Here is a 25,313-nt window from a genome sequence, read left to right as displayed (position 1 = left end):
GACATCTACCACCCCACTACCACTATCAGATTAGATCCATAAGGGAGACTGGACATCTACCACCCCACTACCACTATCAGATTAGAGCCATAAGGGAGGTTAGACATCTACCACCCCACTACCACTATCAGATTAGATCCATAAGGGAGACTGGACATCTACCACCCCACAACCACTATCAGATTAGATCCATAAAGGAGACTGGACATCTACCACCCCACTACCACTATCAGATTAAGGGGGGTGGTAGTGTAGCCTATTTTAAAACATTTATTTTTCCATGCATAGGCACACCCCATCTGTTTTAATAAAAACAACTATATGTACTAAGTTTGTCTGATGCTTTTAAGCACACTGTTTTGATCAAATAATTAAGACACACAAATGACTTGAGGAAGCCAGAGATCAAGCCGGAGAGTTGAGCATTGCAGTCGTCTAATCTAGAAGTGACAAAAGCATAGATTATTTTCTGCATCATTTCTGGACAAAGTTTCAGATATTTGCGATGTTACGAAGATGGGGGGGGGGGGGGGGGGGGGGAGCTGTCCTTGAAATATTCTTGATGTGTTCGTGAAAAGAGAGATCAGGGTCCAGGGTAACGTCGAGGTCCTTCACAGTTTTTTATTGGAGACGACTGTACAATCATCAAGATTTAATTGTCAGATCCTGTCAATCATTGTCATCAAACGATGCTATTGTAAAATCGTCATCATGAGCTGCCTGTTGCTACTCTGTCACAAAGAGCAACACTGGAACGTAACTGTTATTTTAAAAGCTTTTGAACCGGTTGATAACGTTCTTTTTACGTTCTGGCCATTTTTTTTTTCTCAGTCCCACAAAAGAAAAATGCAACAAAGCGCCAATGCAAAGCCCTCACTGTCACTCACTGCCCTCACTGTCACTCACTGCCCTCACTGTCACTCACTGTCACTCACTGTCACTCACTGTCACTCACTGCCCTCACTGCCCTCACTGTCACTCACTGTCACTCACTGTCACTCACTGTCACTCACTGTCACTCACTGCCCTCACTGCCCTCACTGTCACTCACTGTCACTCACTGTCACTCACTGCCCTCACTGCCCTCACTGCCCTCACTGTCACTCACTGCCCTCACTGTCACTCACTGCCCTCACTGCCCTCACTGCCCTCACTGTCACTCACTGTCACTCACTGCCCTCACTGCCCTCACTGTCACTCACTGTCACTCACTGTCACTCACTGTCACTCACTGTCACTCACTGCCCTCACTGCCCTCACTGTCACTCACTGTCACTCACTGTCACTCACTGTCACTCACTGTCACTCACTGCCCTCACTGTCACTCACTGCCCTCACTGTCACTCACTGCCCTCACTGTCACTCACTGTCACTCACTGTCACTCACTGCCCTCACTGCCCTCACTGTCACTCACTGCCCTCACTGTCACTCACTGTCACTCACTGTCACTCACTGCCCTCACTGTCACTCACTGCCCTCACTGCCCTCACTGTCACTCACTGCCCTCACTGTCACTCACTGTCACTCACTGTCACTCACTGCCCTCACTGTCACTCACTGTCACTCACTGTCACTCACTGCCCTCACTGTCACTCACTGCCCTCACTGTCACTCACTGCCCTCACTGTCACTCACTGCCCTCACTGCCCTCACTGCCCTCACTGTCACTCACTGCCCTCACTGTCCTCACTGTCACTCACTGTCACTCACTGTCACTCACTGCCCTCACTGTCACTCACTGTCACTCACTGTCACTCACTGCCCTCACTGTCACTCACTGCCCTCACTGTCACTCACTGCCCTCACTGCCCTCACTGTCACTCACTGCCCTCACTGTCACTCACTGCCCTCACTGTCACTCACTGTCACTCACTGTCACTCACTGTCACTCACTGCCCTCACTGTCACTCACTGTCACTCACTGTCACTCACTGCCCTCACTGTCACTCACTGTCACTCACTGTCACTCACTGCCCTCACTGTCACTCACTGCCCTCACTGTCACTCACTGTCACTCACTGTCACTCACTGCCCTCACTGTCACTCACTGCCCTCACTGTCACTCACTGCCCTCACTGTCACTCACTGCCCTCACTGTCACTCACTGCCCTCACTGTCACTCACTGCCCTCACTGTCACTCACTGCCCTCACTGCCCTCACTGCCCTCACTGCCCTCACTGCCCTCACTGTCACTCACTGTCACTCACTGCCCTCACTGTCACTCACTGTCACTCACTGCCCTCACTGCCCTCACTGTCCCTCACTGTCACTCACTGCCCTCACTGCCCTCACTGTCACTCACTGCCCTCACTGCCCTCACTGTCCCTCACGGCCCTCACCTTTACTCACTGTCACTCACTGCCCTCACTGTCACTCACTGCCCTCACTGTCACTCACTGCCCTCACTGTCACTCACTGCCCTCACTGTCACTCACTGCCCTCACTGTCACTCACTGCCCTCACTGCCCTCACTGTCACTCACTGTCACTCACTGCCCTCACTGCCCTCACTGTCACTCACTGTCACTCACTGCCCTCACTGTCACTCACTGTCACTCACTGTCACTCACTGCCCTCACTGTCACTCACTGTCACTCACTGTCACTCACTGCCCTCACTGTCACTCACTGCCCTCACTGTCACTCACTGCCCTCACTGTCACTCACTGTCACTCACTGTCACTCACTGCCCTCACTGCCCTCACTGTCACTCACTGTCCTCACTGTCACTCACTGTCACTCACTGTCACTCACTGCCCTCACTGCCCTCACTGTCACTCACTGCCCTCACTGTCACTCACTGTCACTCACTGCCCTCACTGTCACTCACTGCCCTCACTGCCCTCACTGTCACTCACTGCCCTCACTGCCCTCACTGTCACTCACTGCCCTCACTGCCCTCACTGCCCTCACTGCCCTCACTGTCACTCACTGCCCTCACTGCCCTCACTGCCCTCACTGCCCTCACTGTCACTCACTGTCACTCACTGCCCTCACTGCCCTCACTGCCCTCACTGTCACTCACTGTCACTCACTGTCACTCACTGCCCTCACTGCCCTCACTGCCCTCACTGCCCTCACTGTCACTCACTGTCACTCACTGTCACTCACTGTCACTCACTGCCCTCACTGCCCTCACTGTCACTCACTGTCACTCACTGTCACTCACTGCCCTCACTGCCCTCACTGCCCTCACTGTCACTCACTGCCCTCACTGTCACTCACTGCCCTCACTGTCACTCACTGTCACTCACTGTCACTCACTGCCCTCACTGTCACTCACTGCCCTCACTGTCACTCACTGTCACTCACTGTCACTCACTGTCACTCACTGCCCTCACTGCCCTCACTGCCCTCACTGTCACTCACTGTCACTCACTGCCCTCACTGCCCTCACTGCCCTCACTGCCCTCACTGTCACTCACTGCCCTCACTGTCACTCACTGTCACTCACTGCCCTCACTGCCCTCACTGCCCTCACTGCCCTCACTGTCACTCACTGCCCTCACTGCCCTCACTGTCACTCACTGCCCTCACTGCCCTCACTGCCCTCACTGCCCTCACTGTCACTCACTGCCCTCACTGTCACTCACTGCCCTCACTGCCCTCACTGCCCTCACTGTCACTCACTGCCCTCACTGCCACTCACTGCCCTCACTGTCACTCACTGCCCTCACTGCCACTCACTGCCCTCACTGTCACTCACTGCCCTCACTGTCACTCACTGCCCTCACTGTCACTCACTGCCCTCACTGTCACTCACTGCCCTCACTGTCACTCACTGCCCTCACTGTCACTCACTGCCCTCACTGCCCTCACTGTCACTCACTGCCCTCACTGCCCTCACTGTCACTCACTGCCCTCACTGTCACTCACTGCCCTCACTGTCACTCACTGTCACTCACTGTCACTCACTGCCCTCACTGTCACTCACTGCCCTCACTGCCCTCACTGTCACTCACTGTCACTCACTGCCCTCACTGTCACTCACTGCCCTCACTGTCACTCACTGCCCTCACTGCCCTCACTGTCACTTACTGTCACTCACTGTCACTTACTGCCCTCACTGTCACTCACTGCCCTCACTGTCACTCACTGCCCTCACTGTCACTCACTGTCACTCACTGTCACTCACTGCCACTCACTGCCCTCACTGTCACTCACTGCCCTCACTGCCCTCACTGTCACTCACTGCCCTCACTGTCACTCACTGCCCTCACTGTCACTCACTGCCCTCACTGCCCTCACTGTCACTCACTGCCCTCACTGTCACTCACTGCCACTCACTGCCCTCACTGTCACTCACTGCCCTCACTGCCACTCACTGCCCTCACTGTCACTCACTGCCCTCACTGTCACTCACTGCCCTCACTGTCACTCAAACTTATTCCAGTCTCTGCCTGCCAGCTGAAAATCTTTGTGTTTGTGTAGGCTACCTGCCCCTCCCTCCTAAGTAAAGAGTCTACTGTAGCCCCTCCCCCCCTAGGTGTGCAGTCTACTGTAGCCCCTCCCCCCAGGTGTGCCTAGTCTACTGTAGCCCCTCCCCCCTAGGCCTGCCTAGTCTACTGTAGCACCTCCCCCCCTAGGCCTGCCTAGTCTACTGTAGCCCCTCCCCCCCTAGGCCTGCCTAGTCTACTGTATCCCCTCCCCCCCAGGCCTGCCTAGTCTACTGTAGCCCCTCCCCCCTAGGCCTGCCTAGTCTACTGTAGCCCCTCCCCCCCTAGGCCTGCCTAGTCTACTGTAGCCCCTCCCCCCCTAGGCGTGCCTAGTCTACTGTAGCCCCTCCCCCCAGGCGTGCAGTCTACTGTAGCCCCTCCCCCCCAGGCGTGCAGTCTACTGTAGCCCCTCGCCTCCCCCAGGCGTGCAGAGTCTACTGTAGCTACTACCTTTACAGGACTGATTCAGAAATTAGAGAGTGGTTTAATTAGAGAACAGTTCTGAACTTGTTCAATGCTAGTTAAGGATACTACAGTTATCACGTTTCACATTGGATTGTTTACTTTATTTCTGGTGCCACTCTGCACACACACAAGCTTTCTTGTTAGCTAGCCCGTTAGCTAGCCCGTTAGCTAGCCCGTTAGCTAGCTCAGGTCTAGCTCTCTCAAACTCTAGGCGACATCATGTGTAATGCAATGGAACTGAGTCATGGCCAAGTGCTAGTTCTGGTCCAACGTTAGTTAAGCCAACTCTCTGAAGTTAAGACATTCAAAGTTCCTCTATAGAAGCTACTCCTCCGTAGGTATAATTTTGCAAATTCAAGTCATGCACGTCATAACAACAAGATGCCCAGCGCCTTATTACCCAGAGTTCTCCTCACCTGCAAAGTTTCAGTCACATATCGTACCCTACACTTGTTAAAAACATTTTTGAAAGCTATTGGGAAATAATTTTGGTTCCAACCCGAGGTTAATTTAGATATTATGCTCATAAGTGGAGACTCATCCTCCCACGCTCTTTCTCTCCTCTACTCTTTCACGTTGGTTCTCTCCTTCTCTTGCTCTCCCTCTCACATGCTTCAGCTCTCTCTTGTTTTCCCACTCTCCTGCTGTCTTTACTGTACTGACTTTATTGTCCCCATGGGGACAGTTTGTTGGTGTCATGTACACGTTTTAAAGTGGCGTTTTTAAAATAACCAAACAAGTTGACAATACAACTTTCATAATTGTTACATACCAATAAAAAGAGACAAGAGTCCTGTTCTTACTGGGTGGATAGGAACATTAGCCTGCTGGTCTTACTGGGTGGATAGGAACATTAGCCTGCTGGCCTTACTGAGTGGATAGGAACATTAGCCTGCTGGTCTTACTGAGTCTATAGGAACATTAGCCTGCTGGCCTTACTGGGTCTATAGGAACATTAGCCTGCTGGTCTTACTGGGTGGATAGGAACATTAGCCTGCTGGTCTTACTGGGACGGTAGGAACATTAGCCTGCTGGTCTTACTGGGTGGATAGGAACATTAGCCTGCTGGTCTTACTGGGTGGATAGGAACATTAGCCTGCTGGTCTTACTGGGTGGATAGAAACATGAGCTTGCTGGCCTTACTGGGTGGATAGAAACATGAGCTTGCTGGCCTTACTGGGTGGATAGAAACATGAGCTTGCTGGCCTTACTGGGTGGATAGGAACATTATCCTGCTGGTCTTACTGAGTCTATAGGAACATTAGCCTGCTGGCCTTACTGAGTGGATAGGAACATTAGCCTGCTGGCCTTACTGAGTGGATAGGAACATTAGCCTGCTGGCCTTACTGAGTGGATAGGAACATTATCCTGCTGGTCTTACTGAGTCTATAGGAACATTAGCCTGCTGGTCTTACGGAGTCTATAGGAACATTATCCTGCTGGTCTTACTGAGTCGATAGGAACATTAGCCTGCTGATCTTACTGAGTCTATAGGAACATTAGCCTGCTGATCTTACTGAGTCTATAGGAACATTAGCCTGCTGATCTTACTGAGTCTATAGGAACATTAGCCTGCTGGTCTTACTGGATGGATAGGAACATTAGCCTGCTGGTCTTACTGGGACGGTAGGAACATTAGCCTGCTGGTGTTACTGGGACGGTAGGAACATTAGCCTGCTGGTCTTACTGAGTCTATAGGAACATTAGCCTGCTGGTCTTACGGAGTCTATAGGAACATTAGCCTGCTGGTCTTACGGAGTCTATAGGAACATTAGCCTGCTGGTCTTACTGGATGGATAGGAACATTAGCCTGCTGGTCTTACTGGGACGGTAGGAACATTAGCCTGCTGGTCTTACTGGGACGGTAGGAACATTAGCCTGCTGGTCTTACTGGGACGGTAGGAACATTAGCCTGCTGGTCTTACTGGGACGGTAGGAACATTAGCCTGCTGGCCTTACTGGGTGGATAGGAACATTAGCCTGCTGGCCTTACTGGGTGGATAGGAACATTAGCCGAGTTATTTAGGAGTGATATCACACCTGGCACAAATGATTGTCTAGTTCTGTTTTTCCTGCTGAGGGTTGCCTTATACCTGCGCCCAGAGGGGAGTAGTTCAAAGTCCAGGTATAGGGGTGGCTTGGGTCTAAAATGATTTTGTGAGCCTTTACAGAGGGCCCTGACCTTAAAGATCTCATCCAGGCCTGTCTGTTTGACTCCTAGTACCTTGCTTGCTGTGGTAATAATCCTTCTCAGCATATTTCTCTGGCTGGCAGTGGCATTGCCAAACAACATTGTACAATTAACATTAAAAGATCCCAGCTTTTTGAGAAAGTACAGTCTCTGTTGGCTCTTTTTTGTAGATCAGGTCTGTACATTTACTCCACTGAAGCTTATTGTCCAAGAGGACACCCAGGTATTTGTATTCCTCTACAATCTCTATGTTCTGACCTCTGATAGATGTTAGAGGCAGGTGTTGTACGCTTCCTGAAGTCTATGCACATCTCTTTGGTCTTGTCGGTATTGAGGACCAAGTGTGATTCCTCACAGCACTCTACAAAGTCATCTAGGACTCGGCCATGATGTTCCTCGTCATCATGCAACAGGCTGATCAAGGCAGTGCCATCAGAGAACTTAACGAGGTGTCTGTCAGGATGGGAACTAGTACAACTATTAGTGTACAGGAGTGGGGACAAAACACATCCCTGAGGAGCGCCTGTGTTGGTATTGCGTATGTCTGACACGTGGGGACCCATTTTGACCTGCTCAGGAAGTCCCAACAGCCACAAAACCAGCCCCCCCCCATCTAAAGAGAAGTCCCGAATGAGTCTTTGTGCCAGAATGTAAGGCTGGATTGTAATTAAAGGCAGAAGAAAAGTCAACAAACAGAACCCTGACATGGGATTCAACACCCTCTAGATGTCTGTAGACCATGTTGAGGAGAGTAAGAATGGCATCATCAACATCATCTCTCTCGGCCTCTCGCCTTCTCTCTCTCGGCCTCTCGCCTTCTCTCTCTCGGCCTCTCGCCTTCTCTCTCTCGGCCTCTCGCCTTCTCTCTCTCGGCCTCTCGCCTTCTCTCTCTCGGCCTCTCGCTCTCTTTCTCTCGGCCTCTCGCTCTCCTCTCTCTCTCGGCCTCTCTCTCGGCCTCTCTCTCTCTCTCTCTCTCTCTCTCTCTCTTTCTCTTGGCCTCTCGCGCTCTCTCTCTCTCTCTCTCTCTCGATATCTCTCTCTCTCGCTATCTCTCTCTCTCGCTATCTCTCTCTCTCGGCCTCTCGCTCTCTCTCTCTCTCTCGCTATCTCTCTCTCTCTGCCTCTCTCTCTCTCTCTCTCAGCCTCTCGCTCTCTCTCTCTCGGCCTCTAGCAAACGGTTTGTTTCTACCCACAGCAAATACTGAACAGTCTCCTAATGAGGACAGAAAGTAATTGGAGGACCTCACAAGGCAGAACATCCCATCTGACCTGCCTGCTGGAGAAGAACAACCCTACTCTGACCTGAAGCAGGACTAGCCTACACTCTAAAATGTGCTCTGTTGTTGTCAACTCAGACTCCTTCCATTCTGTACATAGAGTAGCGATAACCTAGTTTCTATGAGAGTACAAAGGGCCGGAGAAACGAACTCCCACACCAGCTAAAAGAAAGATGGCCTCAAGATTATTGTTTAGAGTTCTGTCAGGGACCTAGGAGTGTAATAGCACAAATGTAACAGATACAGTGGAGTAACGTATTTAATATGTGGACATACGTGAAGAAGGAAGTTTAAGAAACCTGGCACTTCCCACCTCCAGGCTCTATGCCTGTGGGCTGCTTTTCTGCTGAGATTGGCAAGAATAAAGGATCAATACCCCTCTGTCAGTCTACCCCTGCAGGTGTACACTTCATGCTATTCCTCCTCCTGTAGCCGCTTGGTACGCTCCTCCTCACTTCATTCTATTCCTCCTCCTCCTGTAGCCGCTTGGTACTCTCCTCCTCATTTCATTCTATTCCTCCTGTAGCCGCTTGGTACGCTAATCCTCATTTAATTATATTCCTCCTCCTCCTGTAGCCGCTTGGTACGCTCCTCATTTCATTCTATTCCTCCTCCTCCTGTAGACGCTTGGTACGTTCCTCCTCATTTCATTTTATTCCTCCTCCTCTAGCCGCTTGGTACGTTCCTCCTCATTTCATTCTATTCCTCCTGTAGCCGCTTGGTTCGCTCCTCCTCATTTCATTCTATTCCTCCTGTAGCCGCTTGGTACGCTCCTCCTCATTTCATTCTATTCCTCCTGTAGCCGCTTGGTACGCTCCTCCTCATTTCATTCTATTCCTCCTGTAGCCGCTTGGTACGCTCCTCCTCATTTCATTCCCCCTCCTCCTGTAGCCGCTTGGTACGCTCCTCCTCATTTCATTCTATTCCTCCTGTAGCTGCTTGGTACGCTCCTCCTCATTTCATTCTATTCCTCCTGTAGCCGCTTGGTACGCTCCTCCTCATTTCATTCTATTCCTCCTGTAGCCGCTTGGTACTCTCCTCCTCATTTCATTCTATTCCTCCTCCTGTAGCCGCTTGGTACCCTCCTACTCACTTAATTCTATTCCTCCTGTAGCCGCTTGGTACCCTCCTACTCACTTCATTCTATTCCTCCTGTAGCCGCTTGGTACGCTCCTCCTCATTTCATTCTATTCCTCCTGTAGCTGCTTGGTACGCTCCTCCTCATTTCATTCTATTCCTCCTGTAGCCGCTTGGTACGCTCCTCCTCATTTCATTCTATTCCTCCTGTAGCCGCTTGGTACTCTCCTCCTCATTTCATTCTATTCCTCCTCCTCCTGTAGCCGCTTGGTACCCTCCTACTCACTTAATTCTATTCCTCCTGTAGCCGCTTGGTACCCTCCTACTCACTTCATTCTATTCCTCCTGTAGCCGCTTGGTACGCTCCTCCTCATTTCATTCTATTCCTCCTGTAGCCGCTTGGTACTCTCCTCCTCATTTCATTCTATTCCTCCTCCTCCTGTAGCCGCTTGGTACCCTCCTACTCACTTAATTCTATTCCTCCTGTAGCCGCTTGGTACCCTCCTACTCACTTCATTATATTCCTCGTCCTCCTGTAGCCGCTTGGTACGCTCCTCATTTCATTCTATGCCTCCTCCTCCTGTAGTCGCTTGGTACGTTCCTCCTCATTTCATTCTATTCCTCCTCCTGTAGCCGCTTGGTACGCTCCTCATTTCATTCTATTCCTCCTCCTCCTGTAGCCGCTTGGTACGCTCCTCATTTCATTCTATGCCTCCTCCTCCTGTAGCCGCTTGGTACGCTCCTCCTCATTTCATTCTATTCCTCCTCCTCCTGTAGCCGCTTGGTACGCTCCTCATTTCATTCTATTCCTCCTCCTCCTGTAGCCGCTTGGTACGCTCCTCATTTCATTCTATGCCTCCTCCTGTAGTCGCTTGGTACGCTCCTCCTCACTTCATTCTATTCCTCCTGCCAATCTCTACCTGCTAAAGCCTCTATCAATCCCTTGTGTTGTGCTATGGTTGTTGTTTGTGGGTAGTAGTTATCAGGCCTCAAGTCATCCCAAGGCCCATCTCTACCCCACCCCCTAGAAAGCACCTCTCATCCCAAGGCCCATCTCTACCCCACCCCCTAGAAAGCACCTTTCATCCCAAGGCCCATCTCTACCCCACCCCCTAGAAAGCACCTTTCATCCCAAGGCCCATCTCTACCCCACCCCCTAGAAAGCACCTTTCATCCCAAGGCCCATCTCTACCCCACCCCCTAGAAAGCACCTCTCATCCCAAGGCCCATCTCTACCCCACCCCCTAGAAAGCACCTTTCATCCCAAGGCCCATCTCTACCCCACCCCCTAGAAAGCACCTCTCATCCCAAGGCCCATCTCTACCCCACCCCCTAGAAAGCATCTCTCATCCCAAGGCTCATCTCTACCCCACCCCCTAGAAAGCACCTCTCATCCCAAGGCCCATCTCTACCCCACCCCCTAGAAAGCACCTCTCAACCCAAGGCCCATCTCTACCCCACCCCCTAGAAAGCACCTCTCATCCCAAGGCCCATCTCTACCCCACCCCCTAGAAAGCACCTTTCATCCCAAGGCCCATCTCTACCCCACCCCCTAGAAAGCACCTTTCATCCCAAGGCCCATCTCTACCCCACCCCCTAGAAAGCACCTCTCATCCCAAGGCCCATCTACCCCACCCCCTCGTGAAAGTCGTAGGCTTAAGGGCCTAATAGTTAATGTTTAGCAACAATGACCTTTTGACCTTGGCTTGGTCCCAAACCTCCGGGAGGAGAGGCCACTCCCCGTTAGACCTTGTATGTGTTGGTGCTTTAGTCTAGTCTACCATTTTACTGTATGTGTTGGTGCTTTAATCTAGTCTACCATTTTACTGTATGTGTTGGTTCTTTAATCTAGTCTACCATTGTACTGTATGTGTTGGTGCTTTAGTCTAGTCTACCATTTTACTGTATGTGTTGGTGCTTTAATCTACCATTTTACTGTATGTGTTGGTGCTTTAATCTACCATTTTACTGTATGTGTTGGTGCTTTAATCTACCATTTTACTGTATGTGTTGGTGATTTAATCTACCATTTTACTGTATGTGTTGGTGCTTTAATCTAGTCTACCATTTTACTGTATGTGTTGGTGCTTTAATCTAGTCTACCATTTTACTGTATGTGTTGGTGCTTTAATCTACCATTTTACTGTATGTGTTGGTGCATTAATCTACTCTACCATTTTACTGTATGTGTTGGTGCTTTAATCTAGTCTACCATTTTACTGTATGTGTTGGTGCTTTAATCTAGTCTACCATTTATTTATTACCAATCTCCGTTGGATATTCATGATTTGCTTTACCCTCATTAATATGAATTATTTTTAAATTCATACGCTGTGCTTCCTAATTATAAAATACATCAGCCATATACTAATCTTTACTAAATTAAAACGTACGATATCGATTAAACTACTCCTTAGAGCTTTTACTATTTATTTATTTTGTTTTTCTTTTAACTCTTTCTGTGACATGGGTGTGTTTTTAAATTGAGGAATGGTATTTGAGATTGAACCATTTACATAAAAGCGTAATAAGGTCCACCTTTTTTTCTGCGTGTTTTAGACTGGAGCATAACATCCCACTGTCACCACTTCTTCTTCTTCTTTTTTTAAACGCGTCCTTTCTCTGGAAATGCCGGAAACTTCCTGTTGACAACCTTTTTTTTTATGCCAACTTTTAAACACATTTTCTGCTTGCTCACGCAATTGCTTCTCTGCTCTTGCCCACCGGTCAGTGGATTGGAAGACAGGAAGAGACATCACCACAAAGCTCTGTCCTCGACCCCATTTTTTCTTTTTACTAAATCTACCTCTTTGTGTAGATGGTTGAATGTATACCGTAGGTTCGATGAACTGTATAGATATATAGATAATGGTAAAATATTAAATGAAGGTAAAATAAATTTAAAATGGAGATAGATGTGTACAGTGGGGCAAAAAAGTATTTAGTCAGCCACCAATTGTGCAAGTTCTCCCACTTAAAAAAGATGAGAGGCCTGTAATTTTCATCATAGGTACACTTCAACTATGACAGACAAAATTAGGAGAAAAAAATCCAGAAAATCACATTGTAGGATTTTTAATGAATTTATTTGCAAATTATGGTGATAGATAGAAATAGAGAGAGATATATTGATATGTATATATTAGTCACCATACATAAATACTTATTTTCCACCATAATTTTCAAATAAATTCATTAAAAATTCAACAATTTTTATTTATTTTTCCTTTATAGGCAAGTCTAGGCAAGTCAGTTAAGAACAAATTCTTATTTTCAATGACGGCCTAGGGACAGTGGGTTAACTGCCTGTTCAGGGGCAGAACGACAGATTTGTACCTTGTCAGCTCGGGGGTTTGAACTTGCAACCTTCCGGTTACTAGTCCAACGCTCTAACCACTAGGCTACCCTGCCGCCCCAATGTGATTTTCAGGATTTTTTTCTCCTCATTTTGTCTGTCAGAGTTGAAGTGTACCTACGATGAAAATTACAGGCCTCATCTTTTTAAGTGGGAGAACTTGCACAATTGGTGGCTGACTAAATACTTTTTTGCCCCACTTTACAAGTGTTAGACATTGGTTTAAAGATTAACTTCTTGTTAATCCAACCGCTGTGTCAGATTTCAAAAATACTTTACAGCGAAAGCATACCATGCGATAATCTGGGAACAGCGCCCAGCAGACAAATCATTACAAACAGTAACCAGCCAAGTAGAGGAGTAACAAAAGTCAGAAATAGCGATAAAATGTATCACTTACCTTTGATGATCTTCATATGGTTACACTCACAAAACTCCCAGTTACCCAATAAATGTTTGTTTTGTTCGATCAAGTCCCTCTTTATATCCAAAAACCTCAGTTTTGTTAGCGGGTCTTGTTCAGTAATCCACTGTTTCAAACAACATCCGGTGAAATTGCAGAGTGTGAAACTCAACAAAACAGAAATTCTCATAATAAACATACATTTAATAAACACATGTTATACACCAGATTAAAGATAAACTTCTTGTTAATCCAACCGCTGTGTCAGATTTCAAAAATACTTTACAGCGAAAGCATATCATGCGATAATCTGAGAACAGCGCCCATCAGACAAATTATTACAAACAGTAACCAGCCAAGTAGAGGAGTAACAAAAGTCAGAAATAGCGATAAAATGTATCACTTACCTTTGATGATCTTCATATGATTGCACTTCCAAAACTCCATGTTACACAATAAACGTTCGTTTTGTTCGATAATGTCCCTCTTTATATTCAAAAACCTCAGTTTTGTTCAGTAATCCATTGGAACAAAGCGCGGTCACAACAGACAGACGAAAAATCAAAAAAGTATCATAAAATTTGGTAGAAACATGTCAAACATTATAATCAATCCTCAGGTTGTTTTTGTCATAAATAATCGGTCTTATTTCAACCGGACAATACCTTCGTCATTGGAAAGGGAAAACAAGAAAGGCACGGTCCCGGTCACACGCAGGACTCATGTCTGGAAATGTCCAATGTCCTCTCATTGAAAGTGGTGTTTCTCCCTCATTTTTCAGAGTAAAAGCCTGAAACAATGCCTAAAGACTGGCCACATGTAGTGGGAGCCATAGGGATCGTGAACTGCATCATAAGTCTTTGTATGGTGGATAGGCTTTCAATGGAAAAACAGGCATTTCAAAATAGCACTTCCTGGATGGATTTTCCTCAGGTTTTCGCCTGCCATATCAGTTCTGTTATACTCACAGACATTATTTTAAGTTTTTGAAAATGTAGAGTCTTCTCTCCAAATCTACCAATTATATGCATATCCTAGCTTCTGGACCTGAGTAGCAGGCAGTTTACTTTGGGCACGCTTTTCATCCAAAATTCCGAATGCTGCCCCCTACCCTAGTGAGGTTAACCAACTATTGTTTTGTCAAGTCTGTTAGGACATCTACTTTGTGTATGACACAAGTAATTTTTCCAACAATTGTTTACAGACTGATTATTTCACTTATAATTCACCATATCACAATTCCAGTGGGTCAGAAGTTTACATACACTAAGTTGACTGTGCCTTTTAAACAGCTTGGAAAATTCCAGAAAATGATGTTGTGGCTTGAGAAGCTTCTGATAGACTAATTTTCATTATCTGAGTCCATTGGAGGGAACCTGCAGATGTATTTCAAGGCCTACCTTCAAACTCAGTGCCTCTTTGCTTGAAATCATGGGAAAATCAAAAGAAATCATCCAAGACCTCAGAAATAAAATTGTAGGCCTCTACAAGTCTGGTTCATCCTTGGGAGCAATTTTCAAATGCCTGAAGGTACCACGTTCATCTGTACAAACAATAGTATGCAAGTACAAACACCATTGGACCACTTAGCCATCATACCGCTCTGGAAGGAAACGCATTCTGTCTCCTAGAGACGTACTTTGGTGTGAAAAGGGAAAATCAATCCCAGAACAACAGCAAAGGGCCTTGTGAAGATGCTGGAGGAAACGGGTACAAAAGTATCTATATTCACAGTAAAACAAGTCCTATATCGACACAACCTGAAAGACCGCTCAGCAAAGAAGAAGCCACTGCTCCAATACCGGCATAAAAAAAGCCAGACTACGGTTTGCAACTGCACATGGGGACAAAGATCGTACTTTTTGGAGAAATGTCCTCTGGTCTGATGAAACAAAAATAGAACTGTTTGGCCATAATGGCCATCGTTATGAATGGAGGAAAAAGGTGGTGGCTTGCAAGCCGAAGAACACCATCCCAACCGTGAAGCACGGGGGTGGCAGCATCATGTTGTGGGGGTGCTTTGCTGCAGGAGGGACTGGTGCACTTCACAAAATAGATGGCATCATGAGGAAGGAAATTATGTGGATATATTGAAGCAACATCTAAAGACATCAGTCAGGAATTTAAAGCTTGGTCGCAAATGGGTCTTCCAATTGGACAATTACCCCAAGCATACTTCCAAAGTTGTGGCAAAATGGCCTAAGGACAACAAAGTCAAGGTATTGCAGTGGCCATCCCAAAGCCCTGACCTCAATCCTATAGAACATTTGTGGGCAGAACTGAAAACACGTGTGTGAGCAAGGAGGCCTAGAAACCTGACTCGGTTACACCAGCTCTGTCAGGAGGAATGGGCCAAAATTCACCCAACTTCTTGTGGGAAGCTTGTGGAAGGCTACCTGAAACATTTGACCCAAGTTAAACAATTTAAAGGCAATGATACCAAATACTAATTGAGTGTGTGTAAACTTCTGACCCTCTAGGAATGTGATGAAAATAATAAAAGCTGAAATAATAAAAGCTGAAATACTATTATTCTAACATTTCCCTTTTAAAATAGAGTGGTGATCCTAACTGACCTAAGACAGGGTATGTAAAACTTCTGACTTCAACTGTATAATGTCCTTTTGTGGTGGGAATTGACATGATGTATCCAAGTGAGCGGCCAGCCGGGGTGGTTGATTTGTGAGTTGCCATCGTGCATGCTACCATGGTCTATAATTCTTTATTTTTTGGCAGATGAGTTGGCGACCAATAAATGGCCTTTCTCAAATATATTACAACCCTACCCTCTGTATAAAAACATTTCTATATTTTAAGCAATAAGGGCAGAGGAGATGTGGTGTTTAAGGCCAATATACCCCTGTTAAGGGCTGTTATTACGCACGACGCAACGCGGAGTGCTTAGATTCAGCCCTTAGCCGTGGTATATTGGCCATATATCACCAACGCCTGAGTTGCCTTATTGCTAATATGAACTGGTTACCAGCGTAATTAGAGCAGTAAAAATACATATTTTATCATACCCGTGGTATACAGTCTGATGAGGACAGCTTGTCTGTCCAAACGTTGGATATTAGGTTATTAAATGATTGCATCTGAGCTCCTGGAGTTTTCAGCTCTCCTTTTAATTTTCAAGTGTTAAACTCCTGCTAGCCAGCACCTCGCCTAAACAGGTGTGGGTTTCTTTTGGCTCTAGATTATACGGTCTGATATACCACGGCTGTCAGCCAATCAGCATTCAGGGCTGGAACCACCCAGTTTATAATACAACCCTAACTCTCTAACCTCCTGTGTTGTGTTTGTTTTCCTCCAGTGCTGTGGGTCCTCTGCCTGGGAATGGAGTGGTGTCAGCTGCAGACTGGATGACAGGGTCTTCGGGGATAGCCCACTGCTAATCCGTTACGTTACGGTAACACTGACGGCGAGAGACATCCTCACCCCGGCGACCACAACAGAATCTACCTCTTTTTCCTCATCCGACTCTATCTGGACTCTCTCCTGGTCCCCTCTACTGCCCCCTCCTTCCCTTCCCTTTCCTCTCCTCCTTTTCCCTCACCTTCCCTCCTCCCTCCCCTCCTCTTCCCTACTCTCAATCTCTTCCTTCTCTCCTACCTTGTTGTCCATGTGCCAGCACCTCTCTCCTGCTCCTGTCTGAACCCTGAACATTGACCTCTGACCCTTGATCCCTCTGGAGGTCAGGATGAGTTGGCTGAGCCGGCTGACCCCCCGGGGTCCGGGGGGCAGGTCCAGTAGGAACGTAGCCTCTTCCAGTCCCTGTACTGCTGACCCAGAGACCTGCCTCATGGTGTTCGAGAACCACTGGAGACAGGTGAGAAACTCCACTCACTCACTCACTCACTCACTCACTCACTCACTCACTCACGGTTGATCTCGGAACAAGGGAGTACTCTGTTTGTTGTTTTTGATCATTTTGGAAAGTTTGAAAAAGTTACTAGCTAGCTACCTTTTTGCATTTGGATCGCGTGACACGGTTGGCATGTGTTGCTGGGACCGCTGCTATCTGTCCAGGAATCCTGCCGACCAAGGGTCTGATGAGCTGCTTGGCGTAGCAGCTAGCCTAGCTGCCACTATTAGCTGCCTATCAAGCTAGCAGGGTTTCCTTGAGGGCTTTGAACACAGCCCGCGACACGGTTAGACCTTGTTGCTGGGACGGCGGGTTGTCCCGTGCTTGTAACTCTCTAGATCACTGCTGTTTGTTGCATTTTCTAGCTTCCCTGCGACATGCCCTGTCTGAAACTGTGAGGAGTAACCGCGTAGCCTACGTTGCTACCATGACAAAGACCAAAGCCGGCGGGAGTACCGTTGAGGACAGTGGTGTGTCTCTTTCAAAGGAGTTTGTCAAGCAGTTGTTACAACAAGAAAATCGCTTCAAGTGTTGTGTTCGATTACTGGTGGAGTCAACTAATAAAATAATGGACGACCTGACCAGAGAGGTCCAGGACCTGATGAACAGTTTACAGTTCTCCCAGGATCAGCTCGATGAGTTTAATACTAATGTCATGCAATAAAATGCTAATTAATTACTTAAAAATCATACAACGTGATTTTCTGGATTTTTGATTTTTTTGTTGTTGATTTTTTAGATTCCTTCTCTCACAGTTGAAGTGTACCTAATGATAATAATTACAGACCTCTACATGCTTTGTAAGTAGGAAAACCTGCAAAATCGGCAGTGTGTCAAATACTTGTTCTCCCCACTGTATATACTAGGCGGTGTCAGAGGAAGACCCAGAAAATTGTCAGACTGAAGATACCCAAGTCATAGACTGTTCTCTCTGCCTGATCAACTCGATGCGAAGGAGATGTGTTGCTCTGCATGAGGCAAATTGTGTTCACACCAGATACTGACTGGTTTTTCTGATCCATGCTCCTACTTTTTGTTTTTTAAAGGTATTATATCTGTGACCAACAGATTCACATCTGTATTCCCAGTTATGTGAAATCCATAGATTAGGACCTAATTAATTTATTTCTGATTTCCTTCTGAACTGTAACTCAGTAAAATCTTAGAAATGGTTGTTGTGATTATTATGTAACTTTAAATCTACCACAAAGGACCCCGTTTCAAATGATCACTTTTACACTCCACATAACCACTTCATATACTCACTCACTCCAGAATGTACCTTTCTTTCTATGTCATTAGGTTAAGTTCAATTAGGGTAGCCTAGTGGTTAGAGTGTTAGAGGAGGTAGGTAGCCTAGTGGTTAGAGCGTTGGACTAGTAAACGGAAGGTTGCAAGTTCAAATCCCCCGAGCTGACAAGGTACAATTCTGTCGTTCTGCCCCTGAACAAGGCAGTTTAACCCACTGTTCCTAGGCCGTCATTGAAAATAAGAATTTGTTCTTAACTGACTTGTTAAATAAAGGTATAAAAAAATAAAAAAATGATATTCTTCTATAAAATCATAGCACTGGTACTTATAAAGCTAAATGAACAAGCCTACAGCCTACAGAATGGAGGATAGACACATTTTCTTTTCTCCTGAAATACATTTTCTTCAACCTGCCTAAAATATTTTTTTTTATATAAATGTTGACGTTCCAAAATCACGTATTTGGCAGCTATGCATGAAGGCCTTGAGATGCTAAATGTGTTTGTTCATTAACGGTCAATTACCGTGAGACCGGCAGTCTTTTGCATGACAATAAACAGCTGACACAATTTTATGACCACTAAAAGCCTAATCGTGAGTATCGTGAGGTCCCTGGCAATACCCAGCCCGAATACATACACTGTTAAACTCTGCAGGCAGTATTAAAAAGCTCTTCCATCACAATGCTGCAGCCTGTACATGACTCAATACTGCTGCAGCTGACTCTCCCCACTCTAGCTCATTCTCTCTCTCTCTCCCCCCTCTAGCTCGTTCTCTCTCTCTCCCCACTCTAGCTCGTTCTCTCTCTCTCTCCCCCTCTAGCTCGTTCTCTCTCTCTCTCCCACTCTAGCTCATTCTCTCTCTCTCCCCCCTCTAGCTCGTTCTCTCTCTCTCCCCACTCTAGCTCGTTCTCTCTCTCTCCCCACTCTAGCTCGTTCTCTCTCTCTCCCCACTCTAGCTCGTTCTCTCTCTCTCTCCCACTCTAGCTCGTTCTCTCTCTCTCTCCCCCTCTAGCTCGTTCTCTCTCTCTCTCCCCCTCTAGCTCGTTCTCTCTCTCTCTCCCACTCTAGCTCGTTCTCTCTCTCTCTCCCACTCTAGCTCGTTCTCTCTCTCTCTCCCCCTCTAGCTCGTTCTCTCTCTCTCTCCCCCTCTAGCTCGTTCTCTCTCTCTCTCCCCCTCTAGCTCGTTCTCTCTCTCTCTCCCCCTCTAGCTCGTTCTCTCTCTCTCTCTCTCCCCCTCTAGCTCGTTCTCTCTCTCTCTCTCCCCCTCTAGCTCGTTCTCTCTCTCTCTCCCCCTCTAGCTCGTTCTCTCGCTCTCTCCCTCCCCCTCTAGCTCGTTCTCTCGCTCTCTCTCTCCCCCTCTAGCTCGTTCTCTCGCTCTCTCTCTCCCCCTCTAGCTCGTTCTCTCGCTCTCTCTCTCCCCCTCTAGCTCGTTCTCTCGCTCTCTCTCTCCCCCTCTAGCTCGTTCTCTCTCGCGCGCGCGCTCTAGCTCGTTCTCTCTCTCTCGCACGCGCGCTCTAGCTCGTTCTCTCTCTCTCTCAAATGACTGCGTATCAGGGTATTTCTATAAACTAGGGGATCAGTGAGCATTTCTTGTTGTGGACAACTATTTGTAGCTCTTTATAAGGTCATTGATAATAATTCACATAGTTTTCCCCCATTTTTTTTTATCTTCATGTGAATACATTAAGATATAAAAGGGGAACATAGACACATTCAATATATTGGATCAAAACCTATAAACCCTCTCTCATGCTTAGTCTTCACAGATTTGTCCAAAATCCTGTGACATAAAACACTACCTTTCCGTACATATTTGACATAATGACTAAAGATCGTACATTAGCATTTAACAGTTGAATTACACTTTTGAATTGGATCCTGTATAATGTTTGTATATTTTTATATATTATTATATATTATATTGGATATTGCTGTTGGTCTTCTTATTTGTATGCCGATCTCGGAAGTTCATTGTAACCTCGTAATGGTTCGTATCGCCATATGTTATGATGTGAAACCAGTTCATTGACACCTCGTAACGGTTCGTATCGCCGTATGTTACGGTGTGAAACCAGTTCATTGTAACGGTTCGTATCGCCGTATGTTACGGTGTGAAACCAGTTCATTGTAACCTCGTAACGGTTCGTATCGCCGTATGTTACGATGTGAAACCAGTTCATTGACACCTCGTAACGGTTCGTATCGCCGTATGTTACGATGTGAAACCAGTTCATTGACACCTCGTAACGGTTCGTATCGCCGTATGTTACGGTGTGAAACCAGTTCATTGTAACGGTTCGTATCGCCGTATGTTACGGTGTGAAACCAGTTCATTGTAACCTCGTAACGGTTCGTATCGCCGTATGTTACGGTGTGAAACCAGTTCATTGTAACGGTTCGTATCGCCGTATGTTACGATGTGAAACCAGTTCATTGACACCTCGTAACGGCTGGTATGTTACGATGTGAAACCAGTTCATTGACACCTCGTAACGGTTGGTATGTTACGATGTGAAACCAGTTCATTGACACCTCGTAACGGTTGGTATGTTACGATGTGAAACCAGTTCATTGACACCTCGTAACGGTTGGTATGTTACGATGTGAAACCAGTTCATTGTAACCTCGTAACGGTTGGTATGTTACGGTGTGAAACCAGTTCATTGTAACCTCGTAACGGTTCATATCGCCGTATGTTACGGTGTGAAACCAGTTCATTGACACCTCGTAACGGTTGGTATGTTACGGTGTGAAACCAGTTCATTGACACCTCGTAACGGTTGGTATGTTACGGTGTGAAACCAGTTCATTGACACGCATCCCAAAATAATGAACGCGATTGCAAAACCAAATGCTTCTAACAGAAATAGTAACTTTTAACAAGATTTAATCATACGAGAATGATGTCTAGCTGTTTAGTTACACAGGGACATTATCACACAACATCAACTGGTTCAGGAAATGATTTTCTGAATGACAGTCAAGTGATAAAGAGCTGGTGTGATACTGCACGCGATTTAACAACGGCCAAGGTGAGGGAATTAATGTTAATCTGGAAGGACAGAACATTTGGGGTAGGTTGCACCAACATGGATTAGCTCTTTAAGCTGGATTAAATCAATGTTTTATCTTTTCATCTTGTTGCACCAAATTTTAAACCTAGTTTTAAATTAATACTAGTTAAATTCCTTTCTCTAAATCTAAATTTAGTTTTCACTTTAAAACCTAGATACATTTTAATATAAACCTAGACTAAAGGTTAATTCTAAACTGGTTCTTGAGGTGGTTGAACTGATTTTAAAAGGGCAGCATATCTACCGTGAAGAGACCAAAACGACAAGAGTTCCTCAGAGAATAATTAGAGGCAGGTTGAATCCCGTTGAGCTTTATGATAATGATGAGTTTTCAAGGAGATACCGCTTCTCCATGGACTCTTGTAATGCAACTGGAAAGAAAAGGTTGCGCCAACCATTAAGCATGGGAGTGATATGAACGAGGCTGGACACACACTACTTCAGCGCCTAAGGTTCTACGCAACCGGATTTTTCCAGATGGCGGATGTGGATCTTTTTGGACTCGTTATTGCAGTGGAGGTACTGTAGAACTTTGGCAGGGGACAAGGAGATGACTTACCCGAGGAGACTGTGGAGGTCCTACCCGAGGAGACTGTGCAGGTCCTACCCGAGGAGACTGTGCAGGTCCTACCCGAGGGGACTGTAGAAGAGGGCCTACCCGAGGGGACTGTAGAAGAGGGCCTGCCCGAGGGGACTGTAGAGGAGGGCCTGCCCGAGGGGACTGTATAGGAAGGCCTGCCCAGAGGGGACTGTAGAGGAGGGCCTGCCCGAGGGGACTGTAGAGGAGGTCCTGCCCAGAGGGGACTGTAGAGGAGGGCCTGCCCAGAGGGGACTGTAGAGGAGAGCCTGCCCGAGGGGACTGTAGAGGAGGGCCTGCCCAGAGGGGACTGTAGAGGAGGGCCTGCCCGAGGGGACTGTATAGGAAGGCCTGCCCAGAGGGGACTGTAGAGGAGGGCCTGCCCGAGGGGACTGTAGAGGAGGGCCTGCCCAGAGGGGACTGTAGAGGAGGGCCTGCCCAGAGGGGACTGTAGAGGAGGGCCTGCCCGAGGGGACTGTAGAGGAGGGCCTGCCCAGAGGGGACTGTAGAGGATGGCCTGCCCGAGGGGACTGTAGAGGAGGGCCTGCCCGAGGGGACTGTAGAGGAGGGCCTGCCCGAGGGGACTGTAGAGGAGGGCCTGCCCGAGGGGACTGTAGAGGAGGGCCTGCCCGAGGGGACTGTAGAGGAGGGCCTGCCCGAGGGGACTGTAGAGGAGGGCCTGCCCGAGGGGACTGTAGAGGAGGGCCTATCTGAGGAGGGCCCCCCCAATTGCTTGGGAATGGATTGTTTTAATAAATAATTGTTTTAATAAATATTTTAATAAATAATTGTTTAAATAATTAAAAAGATCAGTGTTCTTTACACAGTGGGCATTTGTTTCTCTGAAGGAGTTTTTGTTTGTGAATTCACAGTAGCTCTTTTTGTAAATTCAGGACCTCCAATCTGCAGTAGATTTCTCTCTCTCTCTCTCTCTCTCTCTCTCTCTCTCCAGCTCCAAAACATCAATATGAGTTTAGTTCATGTCAGTTCTGGGGCGTTTGCTTGGCCTATCTGGTGTTTTTTGTTGTTGGCGCAAGATCCAGGCACTGCTGTTTCTCCACAGCACAGGGTGTCCGCTCAACTAAAGGAAAGAACATGAAGAAAAGTACCTCCAGTTTTAGCAGGCTATTTTACGTACCCAATTTATACCACAGTTGAATTGTGGTCTATGATACGAGTAGCCTTGGTACGAATGATGCTGTTAACGTAACGGACCTGATAACGGCAACATTGTCGTGAAGTAGTATTAACGTTAGTTTTAACGTGCGCTATATTATGGCATCATTCATTCAATGACGCCATACAGCCAAAACAGCAGTATTTATTGGTGCCCCCGGGGCGGCAGGGTAGCCTAGTGGTTAGAGTGTAAAGGCGGCAGGGTAGCCTAGTGGTTAGAGTGTAGAGGTGGCAGGGTAGCCTAGTGGTTAGAGTGTAGAGGTGGCAGGGTAGCCTAGTGGTTAGAGTGTAGAGGTGGCAGGGTAGCCTAGTGGTTAGAGTGTAGAGGCGGCAGGGTAGCCTAGTGGTTAGAGTGTAGAGGCGGCAGGGTAGCCTAGTGGTTAGAGTGTAGAGGCGGCAGGGTAGCCTAGTGGTTAGAGTGTAGAGGCGGCAGGGTAGCCTAGTGGTTAGAGTGTAGAGGCGGCAGGGTAGCCTAGTGGTTAGAGTGTAGAGGCGGCAGGGTAGCCTAGTGTCTAGAGTGTAGAGGTGGCAGGGTAGCCTAGTGGTTAGAGTGTAGAGGCGGCAGGGTAGCCTAGTGGTTAGAGTGTAGAGGTGGCAGGGTAGCCTAGTGGTTAGAGTGTAGAGGCGGCAGGGTAGCCTAGTGGTTAGAGTGTAGAGGCGGCAGGGTAGCCTAGTGGTTAGAGTGTAGAGGTGGCAGGGTAGCCTAGTGGTTAGAGTGTAGAGGCGGCAGGGTAGCCTAGTGGTTAGAGTGGAGGGGCGGCAGGGTAGCCTAGTGGTTAGAGTGTAGAGGCGGCAGGGTAGCCTAGTGGTTAGAGTGGAGGGGCGGCAGGGTAGCCTAGTGGTTAGAGTGGAGGGGCGGCAGGGTAGCCTAGTGGTTAGAGTGTAGAGGTGGCAGGGTAGCCTAGTGGTTAGAGTGTAGAGGCGGCAGGGTAGCCTAGTGGTTAGAGTGTAGAGGTGGCAGGGTAGCCTAGTGGTTAGAGTGTTGGACTAGTAACCGGAAGGTTGCAAGTTCAAATCCCCGAGCTGACATCTGTCGTTCTGCCCCTGAACAGGCAGTTAACCCACTAGGCCAGTTAACCCACTGTTCCTAGGCCGTCATTGAAAATAAGAATTTGTTCTTTAACTGACTAGTTAAATAAAGGTAAAATAAATTTAAAAAAATTTAAAAAGACTAAAGATATGCTACAGTCAGTCAATTTCCACACCTAACTAGCTGGAATGAAGCCAGTGTGTTAATAGTAGATATGTAAATGTCTCATTTTTTACTGCTTTAACGAATGTACCCCAGCTACCCGTGTGTGTGTGTGGGGCAATGAAATTAAACATCCAACCATTGCCTTCGAATCGTGTTGTTGGTCCAGCAAACACTCAGAGGGTTGTGGGATCCTGTCCAGAAACGACACAAAGCCCCTTATTATTCCTAGTTAGAGGTTGTTTCTGGACAGGACATGGATACTATGGTAGCTCAGTCAGTCTGGACCGGACATGGGTACTATGGTAGCTCAGTCAGTCTGGACAGGACATGGGTACTATGGCTATTATGGTAGCTCAGTCAGTCTGGACAGGACATGGGTACTATGGTAGCTCAGTCAGTCTGTACAGGACATGGGTACTATGGTAGCTCAGTCAGTCTGGACAGGATATGGGTATTATGGTAGCTCAGTCAGTCTGGACAGGACATGGGTATTATGGTAGCTCAGTCAGTCTGGACAGGACATGGGTACTATGGTAGCTCAGTCAGTCTGGACAGGACATGGGTACTATGGTAGCTCAGTCAGTCTGGACAGGACAAGGGTATTATGGGTACTATGGTAGCTCAGTCAGTCTGGATTGGGCAAGGGTATTATGGGTATTATTATGGTAGCTCAGTTAGTCTGGACAGGACATGGGTATTATGGGTATTATTATGGTAGCTCAGTCAGTCTGGACAGGACATGGGTATTATGGGTATTATGGTAGCCCAGTCAGTCTGGACAGGATATGGGTATTATGGGTATTATTATGGTAGCTCAGTCAGTCTGGACAGGACAAGTGTATTATGGTAGCTCAGTCAGTCTGGACAGGACATGGGTGTTATGGTAGCTCAGTCAGTCTGGACAGGACATGGGTATTATGGGTATTATGGTAGCTCAGTCAGTCTGGACAGGACAAGGGTATTATGGGT

The 25,313-nt window shown here is 47.3% G+C and overlaps 1 protein-coding gene across 2 annotated transcripts in view; it reads left to right on the top strand.

Moving 5' to 3' along the window:
- LOC139405527 (FHF complex subunit HOOK-interacting protein 1B-like) overlaps positions 1-25,313 on the top strand; it is a 78,924-nt gene that overhangs the window by 13,210 nt on the left and 40,401 nt on the right. For both annotated transcript variants that reach the window (XM_071147933.1, XM_071147934.1), the window contains exon 3: positions 16,518-17,033. In XM_071147933.1, coding sequence (XP_071004034.1) covers positions 16,905-17,033 — 129 coding nt within the window. In that variant the 5' untranslated portion in view covers positions 16,518-16,904. The remainder of the gene's footprint in view (positions 1-16,517; positions 17,034-25,313) is intronic.

This window comes from Oncorhynchus clarkii, chromosome 3 (assembly GCF_045791955.1).
Source record: "Oncorhynchus clarkii lewisi isolate Uvic-CL-2024 chromosome 3, UVic_Ocla_1.0, whole genome shotgun sequence".
NCBI lineage: Eukaryota > Metazoa > Chordata > Actinopteri > Salmoniformes > Salmonidae > Oncorhynchus > Oncorhynchus clarkii.
The sequence above is the reverse complement of the archived record's forward strand: the minus strand, read 5'-3'. Positions and strand labels throughout refer to the sequence as shown.